Raw genomic sequence first — 17,834 nt, forward strand, 5'->3', positions numbered from 1 at the left:
TTGCTAACACTACATTGAGATCCAAACCTGGCGGTGGGTTTGAAATAGGAGGGTGGAGTCTCCTTCCATGAATGCTTTTAATGACTGGAATCTTCCACCACAAAACCTTGCTTTGAGAGGTGGTATAAGCTGATAAAGCCGCCAGGTGGACCTTTATAGAGTTAAACACTAACCCCGAGTCTAAGTGGAGCATATAGTTGAGAATGTGAGGACTACATTCTATGGGGTTTATATGTTTGGACTGGCACAAAATTACGAATCTTTTCCACTTGTCGAATAACAATATCTAGTGTTAGGTTTCCTTGCCTCTTTGAGGATATCCATACACTGCTGTGGTAGATTGAGGTGTCCGAACTAAGACTTCAAGAGCCATGCTGCCAAGTTCATCGAGTGTGGTGGAGGGGGTACCATTGTTCCTCCGTGTTGGGTTAACAGGTTGGTTAGGTACGGGAGCTTGATGGGAATCGCACATCGCCAGTTTGCGCAGTTGCGGATACCATTGCTGTCTCGCCCACATAGGAGCAACTAGGATGAGTGTCATCTGTTCTGTGTATCATGTTCACCACCCTGCTCATTAAAGGTGTCGGGGGAACAGCGTAAGCAAATTTCCCCGAGCAGTTCATCCATAGGGCGTGCCCCTTTGAGTCTGGCTGGGGGAACCTGGATGCGAAGTCTGGGCATTGCTGGTTTTCTCTTGTGGCAAAAACGTCTATTGTGGGATAACCCCATTGAGAGAAGATGTCTACAACGCTTGAGTGTAGTTGCCACTTGTGTTCCTCTGGTAGGGGATCTCTGCTCAGAGTATGCTAGAGTGTTGAGTACCCCTGGAACGTGTTGTGAGGATAGGTAAACCCCCCCCCCCCTCAGAGTTCCCACCTCCATATTCTTCGTGCCAACTTGGATAGATTTGGAGAACGTGTCCCCGTTTGTTGATCTAAAACATGGCAGTTGTGCTGTCTGTTACAATTAGAACCGACTGGTTCGTCAGTTGCATCTTGAACGCCTGAATTGCTTTGAGTATTGCTAATAGTTCCAGTAGGTTGATCTGGCTCTGTGTAGTGACCTGTGTCCACAGACAGTGTGCTGTGTGGTGAAGGTAATGAGCCCTCCATCTGGAAAGTGGCGCATCTGTCGTGACAACCGCTTGCGCATCCGGATCGTGGAATGGTTTTCCCTTTAACAGGTTTTCTTTTGACCACCAGCGTAGGTTTTGTACCAGTGTTGGTGAAACAATCACTAGATCGACCCACTGACCACATGCTTGAGACCATTGTTTGGCCAACCACTCCTGCATTGGTTGCCTATACGCAGACAAGCGTGTGGGACTAGATAAATGCACGATGCCAACATGCCTAGTAACCACATTGCTTTGCGTACGCTTATCTGGAGACCGGCTGGATACTGGTATATTTGCCGAAGCATGTTTTGCACTTTTTCCAAGGATGGAAAGGGTAGGCCTGTAGGGGCATCTAATACAGCTTCTAGGAACTGTTTTGATGTATTTGGTACAAGACTTGACTTTTCGTTTAACAAGAAGCCCAATTGATGGAGAAGATTAATGGTTCTTGTGTGTTCAGTTTGCAAAGATGGGGAGGCTCATCTCCTGTGATCAGCCAGTCGTCCAGGTAGGGGTACATTGGAATTGTCTCCCTGCGCAGGTGCGCTGCCACCACCGCCAGTATTTTGGTGAATACCCTTTAGCCAAGGCTATTCCGAAGGATAGCACCTTGAATTGGTAGTGCTGGTTCACTACTTTGAACCATAAGGGTAGTCTGCACTGGGAGCATTGAAATATGAAAATAAGCATCTTTCATATCCAATGTTGCCATGTAATCACCCAGTCATGTGGAACTTGTGGATTTACATATTTGTTTACAGGGCACAAGTCTAATACTGGGCGCATTGTCAGAACTTTCTTTGGTACAAGGAAGTATGTTGAATAAATACCCTTGTTTACCTTGTTGGACAACACTATCTCAATGGCATCTGAGTAGCACGTTGACTTCCTCTATTGATGTTTTCCTTGGCGCTGGGGAAGGTTTGATGGTTATTGTAGGAGCTCCACACAACCTCCCGCTAGCGCCGATAACACCCACTTGTCCGTGGTTATACCCTCCCATGGGTGGGTGAAGTTTGAAATTTATCCCGACTGGGGAGTTATGGGAGGGGACCTGTAGCAGGGCATCATTGTTTGGGAGGTGTTCCTCCACCTCTGCCAGTGGAGGGTTTCACCCGGCCGCAACCTCTGTGCTGGCCTTCAAGATAACCTTGGGACGCTTGTCATTGGTTGTAATTCCAAGATGTATCCTGGTTTTGGCTGTAACTGGAGCCTCCGATTTTGGCCGAGAAAACGTTAAATTGTTTCCTCCCTGTTGTCCGGTTGGTTTATTAGTGAGTTGACCAAGGGGTGTTTCATACTCGTTCTTGGCTGATTTTAAAGCATCTTCTACTGCTTTGCCAAATAACACTTTCGGTTAAATTGGCATGTTGAGCAAGGTTGCTTGAGCATTTTAAAACTGGATTGTCAAAACCGGGCATAGCGCTTAAGGATAGTGCCTTCTGCGATAACGCATCTGTCCAGGTTGTTTTTAGACAGACTGTTGGCAGTAGCCCTGTCTTCAGCTGCAACAAGATCAAGTTTGGATATCAGAGGTTCAGGAGCAGAGTCAGCCAGGGCCGTAACCTTGTCCCATTTAGTACAGTTCTAGCTTGCCAACAGTGTGGAACTGTTGGTGATTCTTGCTTGGTAAACTGCAGAAGTAGCCACTTTCCTACCAATGGCGTATCATGTTTTTGCTCTCCATCTGGTAGAGCTTCGGAGGAGGCCTAGGGTGTACCAGCTCTCCTTCGGGTAGTTGTGACCACCAAGGAGTCTGGCTTAATCTGTCCTCATATAGAAGAGATCAGATGGGAACGGGCGGAATAGCTTTTCTATTCCTGGGTTAACTGCCCTTATTTGATTGGGCATTTCAAGATGAGGTTGTATCCTCTTTTGGACGGACTTTAAACTGGGTGGTAGCCTTCTTGTCACCCAGGATATTCAAGAAAATCTTTGTCTTGCCAAGTCTGAGTGTCAATGCCAAAGTGCTCAGCTGCTTTAAACAAAAGGTCATTTAACATGGGTTGATGGATCCATGGGGAATCTGCTAACAGTGAATCCTGTGGAACTGGGGAGTCTATAGTATAAAATTCTGCCTCATTATCCCACTCATTCTCTTCGTCATAGTACTGAGTATCTTCCTGATATTTAGATCTGTGTACATGCAGGTCTAAAAGATCTGCAGGGATGCGTGATTTTTTTGGCAGTAGATGTATCATAAGAATCAGAAGAGATGAGATATTTTACCTCATGTTTGGGATGATTGACAGGGCTGTGAGGTGGTAACCTGATCAGTGGGAGGTGTATTTTGTAAGCGCTCAAAGGCTTGAGGGTGCTCTTCAAAGAAGTTAGCAACGAAAGTCATTCAGGACATTACTCTATATCGTGAGCTGACCATTTGGCTGAATTGGGAATAATGCCTGGGTAAAAACAGCAGGTGTAAGCAGGCCTTTATTGTGTAGGGCTTGACTTAAAAGTGCCCTCACTATCTTCTTGTAGGGTATCTTCCTGTAAGGTATCTGTCAGGGGAAGGCCTTTCCCTCTGAGGTGTGTCCTTAGGTTTGTTCTTAAGGGGACTTCACCTTGTCTTTGTGGGACTTATCCATGTCTTTTTATCCCTGTGATCCAAGCTCTTAGAGGAAGATTTTTTTTGAACTTGGGAGTACTTTGACTACACGGGTCGAGTTTCGGTATAGGGAAGGGCCTTCGCCACGTCCTTTGACGTTCGGCGGTCGGTATGGCGTTCCGCCGCATCTTTGGACTTTTGGTAGACAAGGATTTATGGGCGGCATCTTTAGTCTTTTGGGGCCTGTCATGAAGCAACTGGCTCTTGGAGTGCCCAGGACTACAGCAAATCTGCAGATCTGCTCCTAGACGCTGAATCTCGGCGTGTGCTTGACACATCGCCACTGGGTATGTGTTTAGTTGAATGGTGTCCTATCCATGACTGAGGCAGGCAGGAGGGCAACAAAGGGGAGGAGAAATACATTGCGATACAACTGCCCCACTCTCCCTACTGTAAGGGCCTAGGCCCGTTGGGCCTTCCAAGGCCAAAAGAATCCGAAGTTTCTTCGTCTGACGGTTCCGTCTTGATTTTTCGGCGCATCGAGACCCGGCAGCCGAGAAAGAACAGGAAGAATAAATATTTTTAAACTTTGATAAAGTCAATGGCGTTAGCCAAAATTGCACTCCGCAAGATGAGTGCTCGCGATGACGAAAACAAAAATCAGAGGGACCTAGACGTGTGAAGGACCATGGGTACAGTGGACATCACACAGCATAGTATTACTGGCATGCCCCGTCAACGTCCCTTTTCGAATTTCGAAAACTAATACTCTGCAGCTTCCACTAGATACGGAGTTGCAGAAAGGAAATTGTTAGGGAAGTAAAATAGTCCAGATGTTTTGCTGGACTTTAGAACTTTCATTTTAACCCTGGAGTGAGGAGACCTTTTTCTCACTCCTGTCTTCTGAAGTGATTTGGATTGCGTTTGTTTTTGGAGTCCGACAGACTCTATAGGCATCTACTTTTTGCATGGTGACAGCACCTTGTGTGCAGGGTCACAAGTCCTTTAGATTTCTCAGAAGATTTAAATACCTTTTCTTGTGTGAACTACTGTTCAAGAATATTAAAGGAATATGAACTTTACTTGCCTTCTCTTTGTAGGTCCAGCACACCCATTCTTATGTGCAGTGCTTGGTGGGGGGGTTGGGAGTTACCTAGTAAGCCCATATCCTACATTCTCATGTAACTTTTTATGTTACCCTCACTACTTTAAATGTCTGGTGGCAGTGGTTTCATTTTTCCTACCATTGTGCTTTTCAACTGCAAGCTGAAACCTCAGCTGCAGTACAACACCCATGGGTGATCTTTAATCAAAATTGCCAGTCTTTTTTCACAATTTTCTGTTAGTGAGGTCTTTCTTGGGTTTTACTCTGTGCGTTGAACCAGGTTTGATCCCTTTGTTCGTTTTGCCTTTGGCAGGCTTCAGCCCTGAAGCATGCCTATGGCTCCAGGTTGTCTGGAAAGGCAGGCTATAAGGGAGGCTCCCAAAACACCTGTCCTTCGTCTCTAGGAATGCATGAATGCAACCAGTCCTGATTGGCTGGCTGTCCTTTGAGGTCAGCCACCCTGCTGTGTGATTGACAGCCTAGGCTGTGCATGAATGGGAGAAACCTGCTTATAAGGCAAGGGTTTTGTGACTAGAGGCAGAGTCGACCACTAGGAGAAACACCCGAAGAAACCATGAACAAAGCTTGTTGCATCCTCCAGGACCTTTGGATTGGCTGGTGAAGCCCTGCTGCTGTGCTGAAACTCCTTTTTCAATGTGACTTGAGAAGCTCTGCAGCAACGACTTCATCCCTTGGGTAAGTGGGACCAGCTAATCCCGAGACGAACTCCACTGCACCATCTTCCCCGATTGGCTGTACTTCGCTGCTGCAATAACAGCACCAGTAGTCAAGAAATCCATAGTAGAGTGCAACTTCTGAAATCCGTCCAGAAGCTTGAGGAGTCTCCAAAGGACCCTCCAGTAGCAGGACGACACGAGCTCGAGTCCCCTCACCAAAGTGCAGGACCCAATGCGTGAAAGCAGCACCAACCAGTATGCAAGATCTGCGACAGTGCTGTTTACTGAGCACTGAAACCACAAAGTGCCGCTGAATCGAAAAGAGCCCATAGCTGCCAAAGTCCTCCCTCTTGTCCCCACAAATGAGGCTCAGAAACCCAGGTTCTGCACGGCTCCAAAAAGGACAGAATTCAGCTGGACCACTCTTCTAACAGAGGTACTGTGTAGACTTTGAGTACTTACCTCAAGTACAATGTCTTTTTAGCGGTTTTCTTCTCAGTTGGGAATTGCATTTCCAACTCTGCTTTTCACAGCTTGTGACCCTACAAGTGATTACTACAAACTCTACTTTGTGCAGGACTTTATCTAAGAACTGCCTCAACCTCATACACTGACCCAATTGAATTTGGCTGTCATGGCACCCTGCATACTCTTCCCCTCACAGGTGGTAACCAGTTTGACTACTTGCTGGACAAGAAGAGTCTAGATCACATTGGAAGATTTAAGTGTCCTCACCTATACTGAGAACCTATTGTAACTTTTTCCTCCCTTAAGCCTGACTGTTCTGCACACTCAGAATCTCCAAAGTGTATTCAGTGTGATATATACATTCCATTACTGTCCTTGTGAATGAAATCACCTCAGGGTGTAGGAAGTGTGTAAAAATCAAATAAAAAAAAAAGTATCCACTAAACTTGTGCAGATCCTGAAAAATATTTCAAAGTGCATTTACCTTTTTACATAAATTGCTTTTTTAACAAATAAAATGTTAAACTAAATTATTTTTAACTGAAACCTTGAGTGCAAGTGTTACTTTGCTACTTGTATTTACAAATTTCATTGCTACAGCTCACATGTATCCCTCGAGACAGGCCTGGCTGCTCAGTCGCATTACCAACTTGTGTAGTCAAGACCTATACCAAAAGGTGTGCTACCTAATACCAAGCAGATAAGTGTTGTGTAGTCAGTGTTCCTGTACCCATTCTTACCCAACACCCCCCAACCCCCCACTCTCGCTACTGTGTAGACTGAAGCATGAAGCATTGCAGGCTGTCGCCAATGCTCCGGGACCCTTGAGATCTGCAAAGTTATCAAAAGTCAGCAAGTACTCCTGAACATGCATGCCGAAGGTGATTTGATGTACAATAATCTATATTAATAGATTACCGTAAATACAAGATCAAGAGCAACACTCCAAAAACAAACTGATGGCAGAGAAAAAATAAAAAGACCAACGCCTGACAGATCATGGGTACAATACACACCACAGTAGGCATAGCATTACAAACCTGCCCAGTAAAGGTCCCTTTTTTCGAAATCTAATATCAATCATGTAATATTCCACACCAACCACTAGATGTTAGCCTATAAAAAACATGTGATTCTAAGTAGATCAAGTCTCAGGATAAACAAAATGTTATTCCTTTATGTATTGTTTGTTATGCATAACTATGCTACCACCATTGAGAGGTAGTCTGATAACTATGGCATCCTTTTCAATTATCCTCTAAACTGATTCAATTCATCTCGTATGACACCATCTTCAGTTCTTCCCAAAAATAAGATTTGAATGAGCACCTGTGCTTACAATTGTGGGATACAAGGGTGGGATACAAGGGTGGGGTTGCAATAGCTAACATTCTGCATCTCCAGTATATGTAAATATTACATGTGCTAATCTTAGATTATGGGATCAGTCCTTACTGTCAACACCGTTCTATCCATTAGTGTTGCCCAATCAGTGCTGTCCCTTGATGCTCCACAGCCTCCCTACTGTACCCAGATGGTAAAGTAGATTTCTTTCTGGTGCGCAAGATCCACTGAATCCAAGAGCACTGTTTTGGCTGCACACCTGATTTCTTGCCAATTCTCCCGAGTGAGGGGGGACATCCCCCCCCCCGCCACTAGCTCCCCTTTTTACTCTGGTATATGGAACCTTTGAACCACTTTTCGGTATTACTGGAGAAGTGAGAAAAGGGATACAGTGTCTCCCCTCCGCACTCCACATAAGGTGGGGTGGTGATCTCGAAAAATAAAACTGGTAGGATAAAAGGGATCCCATCCTGCCGAGTAACTAGGAAGAGGTAGTCAGGAAAATAAAGAAACAGTTAAGTGGAAGCTCTAGGAGGTCCCAGAAACAGCACACAGTGCTGTGTGCTGCTTTACGAAATTGTGCATGCTAAGGAGTTGGTGAAAAGCATGTTTCCAAACAGAAATACCACAAAGTAGTCAAAAGGTTCCATATACCAGAGTAAAAAGGGGACACCAACAGCAAAACATCCAGGTGTCCAGCAAAACAGTGCGGGATTTCACACAGGAAGGAAATCTACCATAACAGCAGATAATGTATCCTATATGTCAACTAGTGCAAAGTAACCAAGATAGGGATAAGCTACCCCCACTCCCCCATCACCCAAATACGCTAGTGTACCAAGCCTCTTATGGAGGCTCTACTAAACGCAAACTCTGCTGCAGTAGTGAGACAACAAGTAGGCAAGGGAGGATGTAGGAGGTTTAGAATACTCATTTTCTAGGGTATAGAATAACCATAGTGTCCCTGCAGATGAAAAGGTAATGAAGGAATCAATTTGTGACAATGTGGGTAGTTAACCAGCAGCTGCTTGTGGCGAAGTTATACACCAAGGTGGAACTAGCACAGCCCTTTAAAAGGTAATGTGATCTATAGACCGTTCAAAGGGATGCAAACTATTAAACAGCATCAGTAATCACCACAGCAGGAGAAGCAAATGGAAGGTGAATAAGATTTATTTTATAATAGATGCTCCCGCAGCCTTACTCGCTTCCAATGTGTGCTAGAATCGCTATTAAGGTAGAACACTGCTAGGAATGCAGTTGTCCAGCTCCCCATCGAGTGCCCTCCAGCTGGCTCACAAGCTTTCACTTATCATACCTCACTGTCTTCCTCTTCCTCCGCCTCATCCGACTCGTTCTCACTGTCCTCAAAAAAGGCAGACTTTGCAGCACGCTGTGGCTTTCCAGCAGGAGAGGAGCCGGATGGTCCAGCCTCGCCTGTAGAGGAGACAGCCTTCCCACTTCTGCTCACCTCTGACTTCTCTGCTGTCAAGTTATTCTCTTCTTTGCTGCCACCATCGCCAGCATGACTGTCCGCCTTGGCGCATTCTGAACTGCAGGAGATTGCAGTGGCTTCTTCACCTGGCCTGCAGTTTCGGCTTTCCCAGTCTCCTGAACCAACCACTGGATCGGCCTCACCGTTAACAGTGGGCTCTTTCTGAGCCGCCTTCTCGCTTTTCTTGCATTGTCCGTTCTCACCAGCAAGTACGCTGTCATTTACATTCTTTGCACAGTTTTGTCCATACCGGGTTAGCAGCTCTTCAATGGTCATAGTAGCTTCCTCATGCAAAAGTGCAGTTTCCTCATTATCGACTAAGAAAAGAAAATACAGGAAAATTTAATTAGGAATAATCACCCAAAATATTTGAGTTGGATTTGCATTCCCATCCAAAAATGAACATTTATTTTAGAGATACATAGCTCAATACTGCAAATTATGAAAATTTTAAAAAATAGTATAAGAATTGGCATTTAAAAAGTATAAACAGTGCTGCTAACAGAAATAAAGGACCAAGAGGGCTCAATCCCATTGTTAGAGCGCCCAGGACTGTCAAATGCACCAGATGGAAAGGCAGGCTTGAAAAGATAGAATGGGACAAGCTATGTGGATGTTTGTATGCAGTTGTAACTTCAAGGGAAGGTTTGAAAAGACAAACTTTAGAGATTTACTGTTCTAGACTCAGGGGTGGCTGGCCCATTGGCGCTTTATAGGTGGTGCCCTGCTGTTGGGCAAGATTTGGAGCAGTACCCTTTGGGTGCACTACAACCACCTTCACCTCCTGGCACCAGGAACCCAACCTTTGGTATAAGTCTGTACTACACAGATTAGTAGTGCGGCTGAGCAGCCAGGCTTATCTCAGGAGGGGGCAATGTGAGCAGTAGGGGAGTTAGAGATTCACAGTGACAAGTATTCAAATAAATACTTACAAATACACTCCAAAAGACACACCTAGTTTCTCTAAATCAGTAAATACCCATTTGGGATGGCACACAGACTTCGTACACCCTCAGGTGACTTCTAGGACACCATGGACATTAATATATCACTGGTACATTTAGAGCAATACTAAAGGTGGTGTCGCAGAAAAGGGTTTCAGAATAAGACAAGAGATCACACAAATACTCTGAAGCAGGCAAGTACTTTCGAACCCACAACCCAATGCAAAGTTAAATAAACCTTTCCTGGAAGGAAGGTAAATAACACAGGAGATGAGTCATTCAGGGAGCCAGGCCAGCCAATGTAAATTGGGCAAAAGTCTAGGTGAGTTGAAGCACTTCTTGCAGTTAAGTAAAAGTCTTGCAATGTTTTAGAAGTCTTTGCAGAGAAAGTAGAATCAATGTAGGGCCACAAGCTGGGAAGCTTGTGAGAAGTAGAAGATGCAAGCAACTCTACAGGAGCAACCAAGACAAGTCTCATGAGAAGAAATAAGGCTACAAGAGGTAGGTTTGTAGAATGTACAGTACCTTCGGTTAGAAGAAATTGTTCCAGCTGGCTTATGTTCCTGTACAGCTCCGCAGATCCTGGTGTTCATGGGCCTCAGTCGTGGCGACAAGAGGCAGGACGTCTGGGGACTCCAGCACTGCAATGGGACGGTCAGCAACAGCAAAGGATGAACTTCAATTCAGTGGCACTACAGCGTTTAAATTCCTCGCATCTGAATGCAAATACCAACACTGCGGTTCTTGGATACCACTTCAGAGTGCTGGACCCCAGAAGCAAGGAAACTGAGGTGGCTCAAGCTTGGTCAGTCCTGCATCAGGGAAGTCTGGAGGAAATTCCTAGTGCTCAGCCCCATTTAAAAATTCCTTCAGCTATCCCTCCACAAATACCTCCCCTCTCGAGCTCTTCGCTCCTCTACCTCCAACTCCCTCAGGGTCAGTCGTTGTTCAAAGAAACAAGCTGGGGTAGATCCGTCTTCGGCTGGGTCCTCCCTCTGGAACAGCCTCCCTGCCACTCTAAAACGTAAGAACCATCACCAGTTCCGGATGCACCTCAAGACCTTCCTCCTTGCTTCTGCCTTTGCTCCCCCTCTCCTGTGCTGATCTCTTGGGACCGTACACCTGGCCACCCTGTGCATTCCGGGTCCCTGCTCACCCTGTGTTACGCAAAGTTTTTATGCAGTACCCACTGGGACCGCGAGAAAACTAGGACTACAGGTGTAAGCAAAACCAACCTTTGGTATAAGTCTGCACGCCAAACTATTTTTTGAGTAGCCAGGCGTATCTCAAGAGGGAATGTGAGCTTGTACAGGTGTTAGACAAAGGTCTAACATGACAAGTATTCAGATACACTTATACTCGAGGTTTCTTGGTAAAACATTTAATTTATTACACAATCCTTGATAAAGCATTCACTAAATAGGCCAACCAATATCACAAAAATGATACTACAATACTGAATACTAAGCAGTTGAGCTCCCTTGAAGTAGGAGCCAAATGTCATTGAAGTAGGAGCGAAAAGGCATAAGTTAATAAAACAATTATTAGTTACTCTAAAACAGTGCAAATAGTTTGAGTTCACCAGAGGAGTTCATTTAATGCAATAGGTAGGCCAAAGTTAATGGGCTAGTGTCTTGTATAAGAAAAAACAGTTCTGGTATTTAAAACTGAAAAGTCTTTGCCAAGGTTCTTAGAAGTAGCTCACGGAAGAAAAGTTTGTATGTTGGGTCACAAGCTGACTAGGCATGCAAGTTGCCAAAGTTCCACAAACATTTGCAGTGAGAGGCAAGTTCTCTCGGCCGGGTTTTCACAGTACCTTATTTTGAAGAAAAAAAAAGATGCAGCTGAAGACTTCGGTTCCTGCAGATCTCTGTTCCTGAGCCTCAGTTGTTGGGACAAGACAGATGACGTTGGGGACTCCTGCACTGCACAGGGAATGGTCACAAAGCTGGCAAAACGGCACATCTTCGATTCTGGTTACTGTTTCTTCAAGCACACAAGCTGGTGTCCTTCTCCCTGGTTAATCGTAACCAGCTCAGAGAATGGTATCCAGGTGGCTTATGCGTGGAGTAGTCCTACGAACTCAAAAGGAAGAAGTCGTCATTGAAGGGGCTTCTTTGTTGAGATGAACATGGCGATTCCAACCTGTAGCAGGGCTCCACTGGGCAAACGAACGGTCCAGTAGTACCAGCAGCCGTCTTCCAGCTCGTCTTCGGTTCTTTCGTTCCAGTGTTCAACTCTGCCTTCCAAGCCAAGAGACTCGCCTTTCATCCAGTTTCCTCCCATTTATTCCAGCCTAGCTGCCACTCAAACCAGCAGGGTGGCTGTCCTTGCCGACAGTCAGCCAATCACACCAGATTGCATTTGGGTCTCCTAGGAGAGACTAGGCACAGGGAGTTTCGGACACCTGCCACGCTTCCTGCCCACCCCAAAGGCGGTCTTCAGTCCTGAAGCCTACCAAAGGCATAGAAACAAAGGGACCAAACAGAAGGACCTTTCCAAAAAAAGAAGTGGAGGAAAAAAAAAAAAGATCAGGACCATTTAAAGAAAGGGGCTCAAGGCACCATCTTGAAGGACATGACTCCCGCAATTTTGAGCTACTGTGTTCACGGTCGGGGAAAAATCATGGTAGTTTGTTGTAAAACCACTGTCACCAGCCATTTCTAGAGGAAAGGGTAGCATTTGACTGAAACATGAGTTTGTAGACATAGGGGATACTAGGTAACCCCTTGAGCACTATTGTAAGATTGTGTGTGCTGGGACTAGGAATTTCAAAAAACAAGACTAGTTAAAGTCAATTTAACTTTAGTCACTAGGAAACAGTTTATCCCAGAGAAGGGTGCTGTGTAACATGAAAAGATGATGCCTATGGAGGCATCTTAAAACACCACAGCCAAAAGAAAAACAGAAAAACTATTAAAAAGTTCAAAGCCCCAAAGTTTAGCAAAAGAGCTGGAAGGCTCCAAGGTAGAGGGAATTGGCACATTGAGAATTCTCCCCAACCCCCCGCACTGCCTCCGGGCCACCCCTTGCACTGGGGTCTGTATCTGTACTCATACAGTCTCCCCCCCCCTTTATTCCTAAACTTATCAGACCTACCCTGTCTGCTGCCTTAAACCCAGCACTTTAACTGCACTCTGCACTACCACTGTTTGTTGCCCAATGCACTTGAGCTTTATCAATGTCACTGGGCCTAGTAAGAATGTTATGTTCTCCCCTGTTCCCCTCCCTTGCTACCCTCTGAAACACTTTATTTCTATTGCGCTCATACACAAGTATCAATTAAAAGCGATCCACTCTATTTGGTGTTCCTCTCCCTGGCACTTTGGTTCCAGCAGCAGCAGAACCGTACAGCCAGCTTCAAGATGATGTCCATACTAGTTCACTTTGGAGTCGATTGGTCCCACCAACTCAATGGGAGAAGTTGTCCTTGCAGGGCTTCTCAAGTTGAGGCGAATTCGGAGCTTCAGCACATCAGCAGGGCTTCTTGACAAGAAAATGTGTCTAGCAGGCATCAGAGTTCAGCTGCTTTGCATGTGCAGTACGCTTAGTTGCACCTCTACAATCATCCAACTAGTTCACATAAGAATTAAGGTAAAAAATGTCGAAAATATATTCTAATCTGTACATCTAAAACGCTCAGGTATGTTTTCGTACTCAGCAAATGCAATTTCTCAGCGTTTGGTTGCCCTCTGCTGTCCAAATGGCAAAGTGCACCCACTTCAACAGTTATTTCAGCAAACAGAATGAGCATGGTTCCAACTAGTCAACTACAGCTTCCACCATCGCAAACATGCAGAATAATTTCAGGTTACTACTTTCCATCCCCAATTCTCACAGGGCACTGTGGTTCCAGTATTAATGAAAAGTTAATTACCGTCTCAACGTTTCAGCCTATAAAGAGCGAAACTCAAAAGCCTCCTCACGAGCTAAAACTCAAAGTAGGCGCAGTAATTACGCTACTTCACAATCTTATGCCATCACAGGAACTCGGCAAAGGAACAAGTTTGACAATTGCGTGTCAACAAAGCAGAGGCCCGTGTGATCGAGGGAACTTCACTACTTTTCCTATATACCACATACCTCTCATTCCATCCGATACGTTCTGCCTTTTCAATGACCATTAATAAGTGAGAGGGACCTACACCCCCTTCCTGGAAGCGATCAGTGGTAATTCCACTGCTGAAGGTGGACAGAAGTGACCCTATGAATTACCAACCGATAGAGACCTTTAAGATATGCTAGAGCGGTGTATGCTATGCCGGGAACAACTAGTCCAATTTAAAAATCTCCATACATTGCATTACTGTTTAGGGTTACACTGATAATACAAGCGTTTCAATAAACACCAAATGAAATATCAGAAACAAAGCGAGATTGTGGGACTAGATTTGACAATTTCAATGTTTCCTTTACAGTCATGACACCTCAGCCAAAGGGCTGTTTTGAACAGAGACACACGTGAGCCTTTCATAATACAGGAAAAGGCAGGCCTGGCTAGCTGAAGATGATGGTGGGGGTTTATAGCTGTGTGACGTTCAGATAATTTTTTCCAAGCTTGGGATCATGCACATAATACAGCATTTACAAAGGTTGCAGCAGCCAGGTGTAAGCAGAGTGGGTAATCCAGAAAATCTACAAATAGATGGGTGCTGGAAGATCATGGTGCCTACTTTCCTGAATATTCTGGGCATTCCTGATTCACATCAGTCCAATGCACTCTTTGTCTTGGGCAGAGTATTCATCTTCCCAGGTCTAACTGTCAGCAGCTGAGATTTAAGTTTAAGAAACCTATATCCAGACTCCGTTCATTTAATTGCAGACTCATTTGCCCAGTCTGCTATATACTTCAAGCACCTTGCCCTTTATTCATTCTTCGCGCAGAATAAATGTCAGCCATTCCCGCATTCAGTGTGAAAAATTAGTGTTCTGCAAAATCTTACATGCTTATGCACAAAGGAGGAACAAGTTACTTACCTGTAACTGTTCTCCAGCATGGGTCTGGCATGGATTCATATGCTCATGAATATTCCTAGTCAGGCTGGGAATCCTCGGTAAAGAAAAAACAAAAAAGAAAAGTTTTAGTATAATTTCTGAACTGTTTATCTTATCAACCAAACACTGAGCTCTGGGTGGTACTGCCCACAGCCAATGACTGCCCTCTACCTAAGCCCCTCCTCTGGCAGCCATCTTCAGATTTGGTAGCGCGTAAAGTGCCAGGAGGACCAAGAGAAGAGCCGCAGAGGGGCAGGCAGATTTGCATGTGAATCCATCCCAGACCCCATGCTGGAGGTCTCCAGGATAAAGACAGATCGGAAATGATACTGTTTTCTTTTTTTCTTTACAGAGGATTCCCAGCGTGACTAGGAATATTCATGAGCATGTGAATCCATGCCAGACCCATGCTGGAGAACAGTAACAGCTAAGTAACTTGTTCCTTCTCCAGCATGGGGTCTGGCATGGATTCACATGCTCATGAATAAAGAATACATAGCAGTACACACATGCAACCACAGGAGGTGGCAAGGCTCAACATAAGCATCTCTTAGCTCCTCACCAGGCTCACCTTCAAGCAAACAGGTTGCACAGCACTGGAATCCTTGTCGACGCAGTAGGAGTTTGTGAAGGTGTGCGTCGACCTCCACATCGCAGCCCTGCAGATGTCCAGCAGGGGCCCACCAGCAATTTCTCTGGTAGAGTGGGCTCTCCGACGTCCAGGCAGCAGTCGGTTTGCCAACCGGTGACAGTGGGCGATATAGCCAGAGAGGCACCAGGAAATGGAAGCCTTGGACAGGGCCTGCCCATGGGTCACAGGAGCAAAGTTCACAAAGAGCTGAGAGGTTTACCGGAAACTGTGCTGGCCACAAAACTTCAGCGCTCTAGCTATATCCAGCTCAGTCCTTTCAGCCGGCAACAAAGGCGTCAGAAGAAACTGCTAACACCAACGACTCGTTTAGATGAGTGACGGCACCTTGGGCATGAATGAGGGGTGCGGCCGCAGCACCACTCTGGTCCCTTGGAAAGTCAAGTAAGGTGGTTTACAGCAGAGTGCCTGGATCTCCACCACAAGTCGTGCAGAGGTGATGGCCACGAGACCATCTTTTTTCCACAACAAAAATTAGAGTGGTGCAGAAAGCATAGGCTCGAACGGAGGTCCCATGAGGCTAGTAAGTACCACACCACATTGAGCTCCCACACCAGGGCCATAGCCTTCACCGGCAAGAACAAGCAGAATAGTCCCTGGACTAATTCCTTGACCAATCGGTGCGACCACAAGGATGGTCATCGTGGGTATCTAGTGTAGTGGGAGATGGCTGCCAGATGAACCTTGGAGGCGTGGGCCAGCCCTGACTATGCCAACAGCAAATATGGAAGTACCAGAGGAGCATTGATCATCAGCGGGTTGATCTTCTCGAACACCAAATTACAAATATCTTCCAGTTAAGTCTGTAGCATTTCAAATTAGACGATGCTCTAGCCTTGGCGACAACTTGCTTGCAGTCCGCCGGGAGATTATAGCCACTGAATTCTAGCGCTGCAGGAGCCAGGTCTTTAGGTTCAGCGACCCTGGATCGTGGTGAAAAATGGCACCCCTTTCCCTGGTGAGATGATGAGCAACCACTTGCAGCTTGACTGATGGAGGCACCGACATGCCGAGAAGGTCCAGGTACCAGATCTGCCTTGGCCACGCCGGTGCGACGAGGATCATGCAGCACCAGCACTGTTGGAGTTGACTGATTACTCAAAGTAGCAACGGCAGTAAAGCATACAGAAAGGCCTTTCCAAGGGAATGAGACTATCCCCCATGCTCCCCTGCTGGAGAAACCTCTGGAACTTAGTGTTATTCGCAAACTAGTCAATCTGGGGGATTGCTCCATTTGAGGAACAGGTTCTCCACTTGGTCCTGCCGAAGTTCCCACTTGTGGCAAGAGAGGCTCCCTGCTCAGTGAGTTGGCAACCATGTTCTTTACTCCTGCAAGATGAAACGGGATAAGGAACATGGCACTGAGCCGTCGCCCAGGGGATTAGTCCTGCGCCTCTTTGGAGATCGCTGGGGACCTGGTGTCCCGTTTCCTGATGTAAAACATTGTGGTGGTATTGTCCGTGAAGACCTGCACCACCTTCCCCTCGAGGAACGGCAGGAATGATTTGAGGGCCCAAAACGCCACCCGTAGCTCCAGAAGGTTGACCTGCAACGTCTTTTCCTCCGGGAGCCACAAGCCTCTGGCGGTAAGACTTTGGGTGTGGGCTCCCATCCCTCCAGGGGGCGTCTGTCATTACTGTCTCCTGATGTGGTGGGGCCTAGAAATCCACACCTCTGGTCAGATGAGAAGGCACGCCACACCATCCTATCGCCTGACTGAACCCCTCGTCGAGAACGATCTTGTCCTGGAAGCTTCCGGACACTTAAATCCAACTGGTGTCGAGTAACTCGTGCAGTGGCCGCATCATGCAGAGTCGGATGAGAAATGCATGACATGCCGAGCAGCGACTGGATGGCCCTCACTGGCAATCTTCAGAGCGAGCAGCCATTGCACCTTACCCAGGACGACCACCACTCTACTCTCCAACAGGGACGCCAGGCAGGACAGTGTTGAGCCTGGATCTCAGGAACAGCGCATCATACGATGCAGTCAAGCAGGACTTGCATCATTCACAGAGAACACCAGATCAGTCAGTAGGCGGACAGTCCTTGCCATGCGGTCGATGGTGACATTCCTTGAGCTGGCCCGGATGAGCCAGTTGTCCAAGTAAGGGTAGACGTGGATCCCTTGCAGTCGCAGATGTGCTGTCAACGGCACTTGGTAAAGTTCCTTGGCACGGACTTCAAACCGATAGAAAGCGTCTTGAAATGAAATGCTTCCCCTGAACAACAAAGTGCAGAAACTCAGTGTCCCTTGTGAATTTGGATGTGGAAGTATGCATCCTCCAGGTCCAACGACAAAGTCTACCTCTTCTAGCTGTACAAGCACATGTTGAAGAGTGACCATTCAGAACTTCTGGGACTTCATGTATATATTTAGTCGTCGGAGGCTGAGAATGGGCCTCCTGCCCCAGGTCTCTCACGACCAAGTACCTGGAGTACACTAGAGCCCCGGAGCCGCTTCGGGGCAAACTCTATTGCCCCTTTCTTTA

At 46.3% G+C, this 17,834-nt stretch overlaps 1 protein-coding gene across 2 annotated transcripts in view; it reads right to left on the reverse strand.

Annotated features, from left to right (window-relative positions):
- PPM1G (protein phosphatase, Mg2+/Mn2+ dependent 1G) overlaps nt 1-17,834 on the reverse strand; it is a 457,550-nt gene that overhangs the window by 272,334 nt on the left and 167,382 nt on the right. The window contains exon 5 of one of the 2 annotated variants that reach the window (XM_069605461.1): nt 8,578-9,071. In XM_069605461.1, the coding sequence (XP_069461562.1) occupies nt 8,578-9,071 (494 nt within the window). The remainder of the gene's footprint in view (nt 1-8,577; nt 9,072-17,834) is intronic. The other variant, XM_069605462.1, reaches the window with a different exon arrangement.

This window comes from Ambystoma mexicanum, chromosome 4p (assembly GCF_040938575.1).
Source record: "Ambystoma mexicanum isolate Mex_15411 chromosome 4p, UKY_AmexF1_1, whole genome shotgun sequence".
NCBI classification, from domain to species: Eukaryota; Metazoa; Chordata; class Amphibia; order Caudata; family Ambystomatidae; genus Ambystoma; species Ambystoma mexicanum.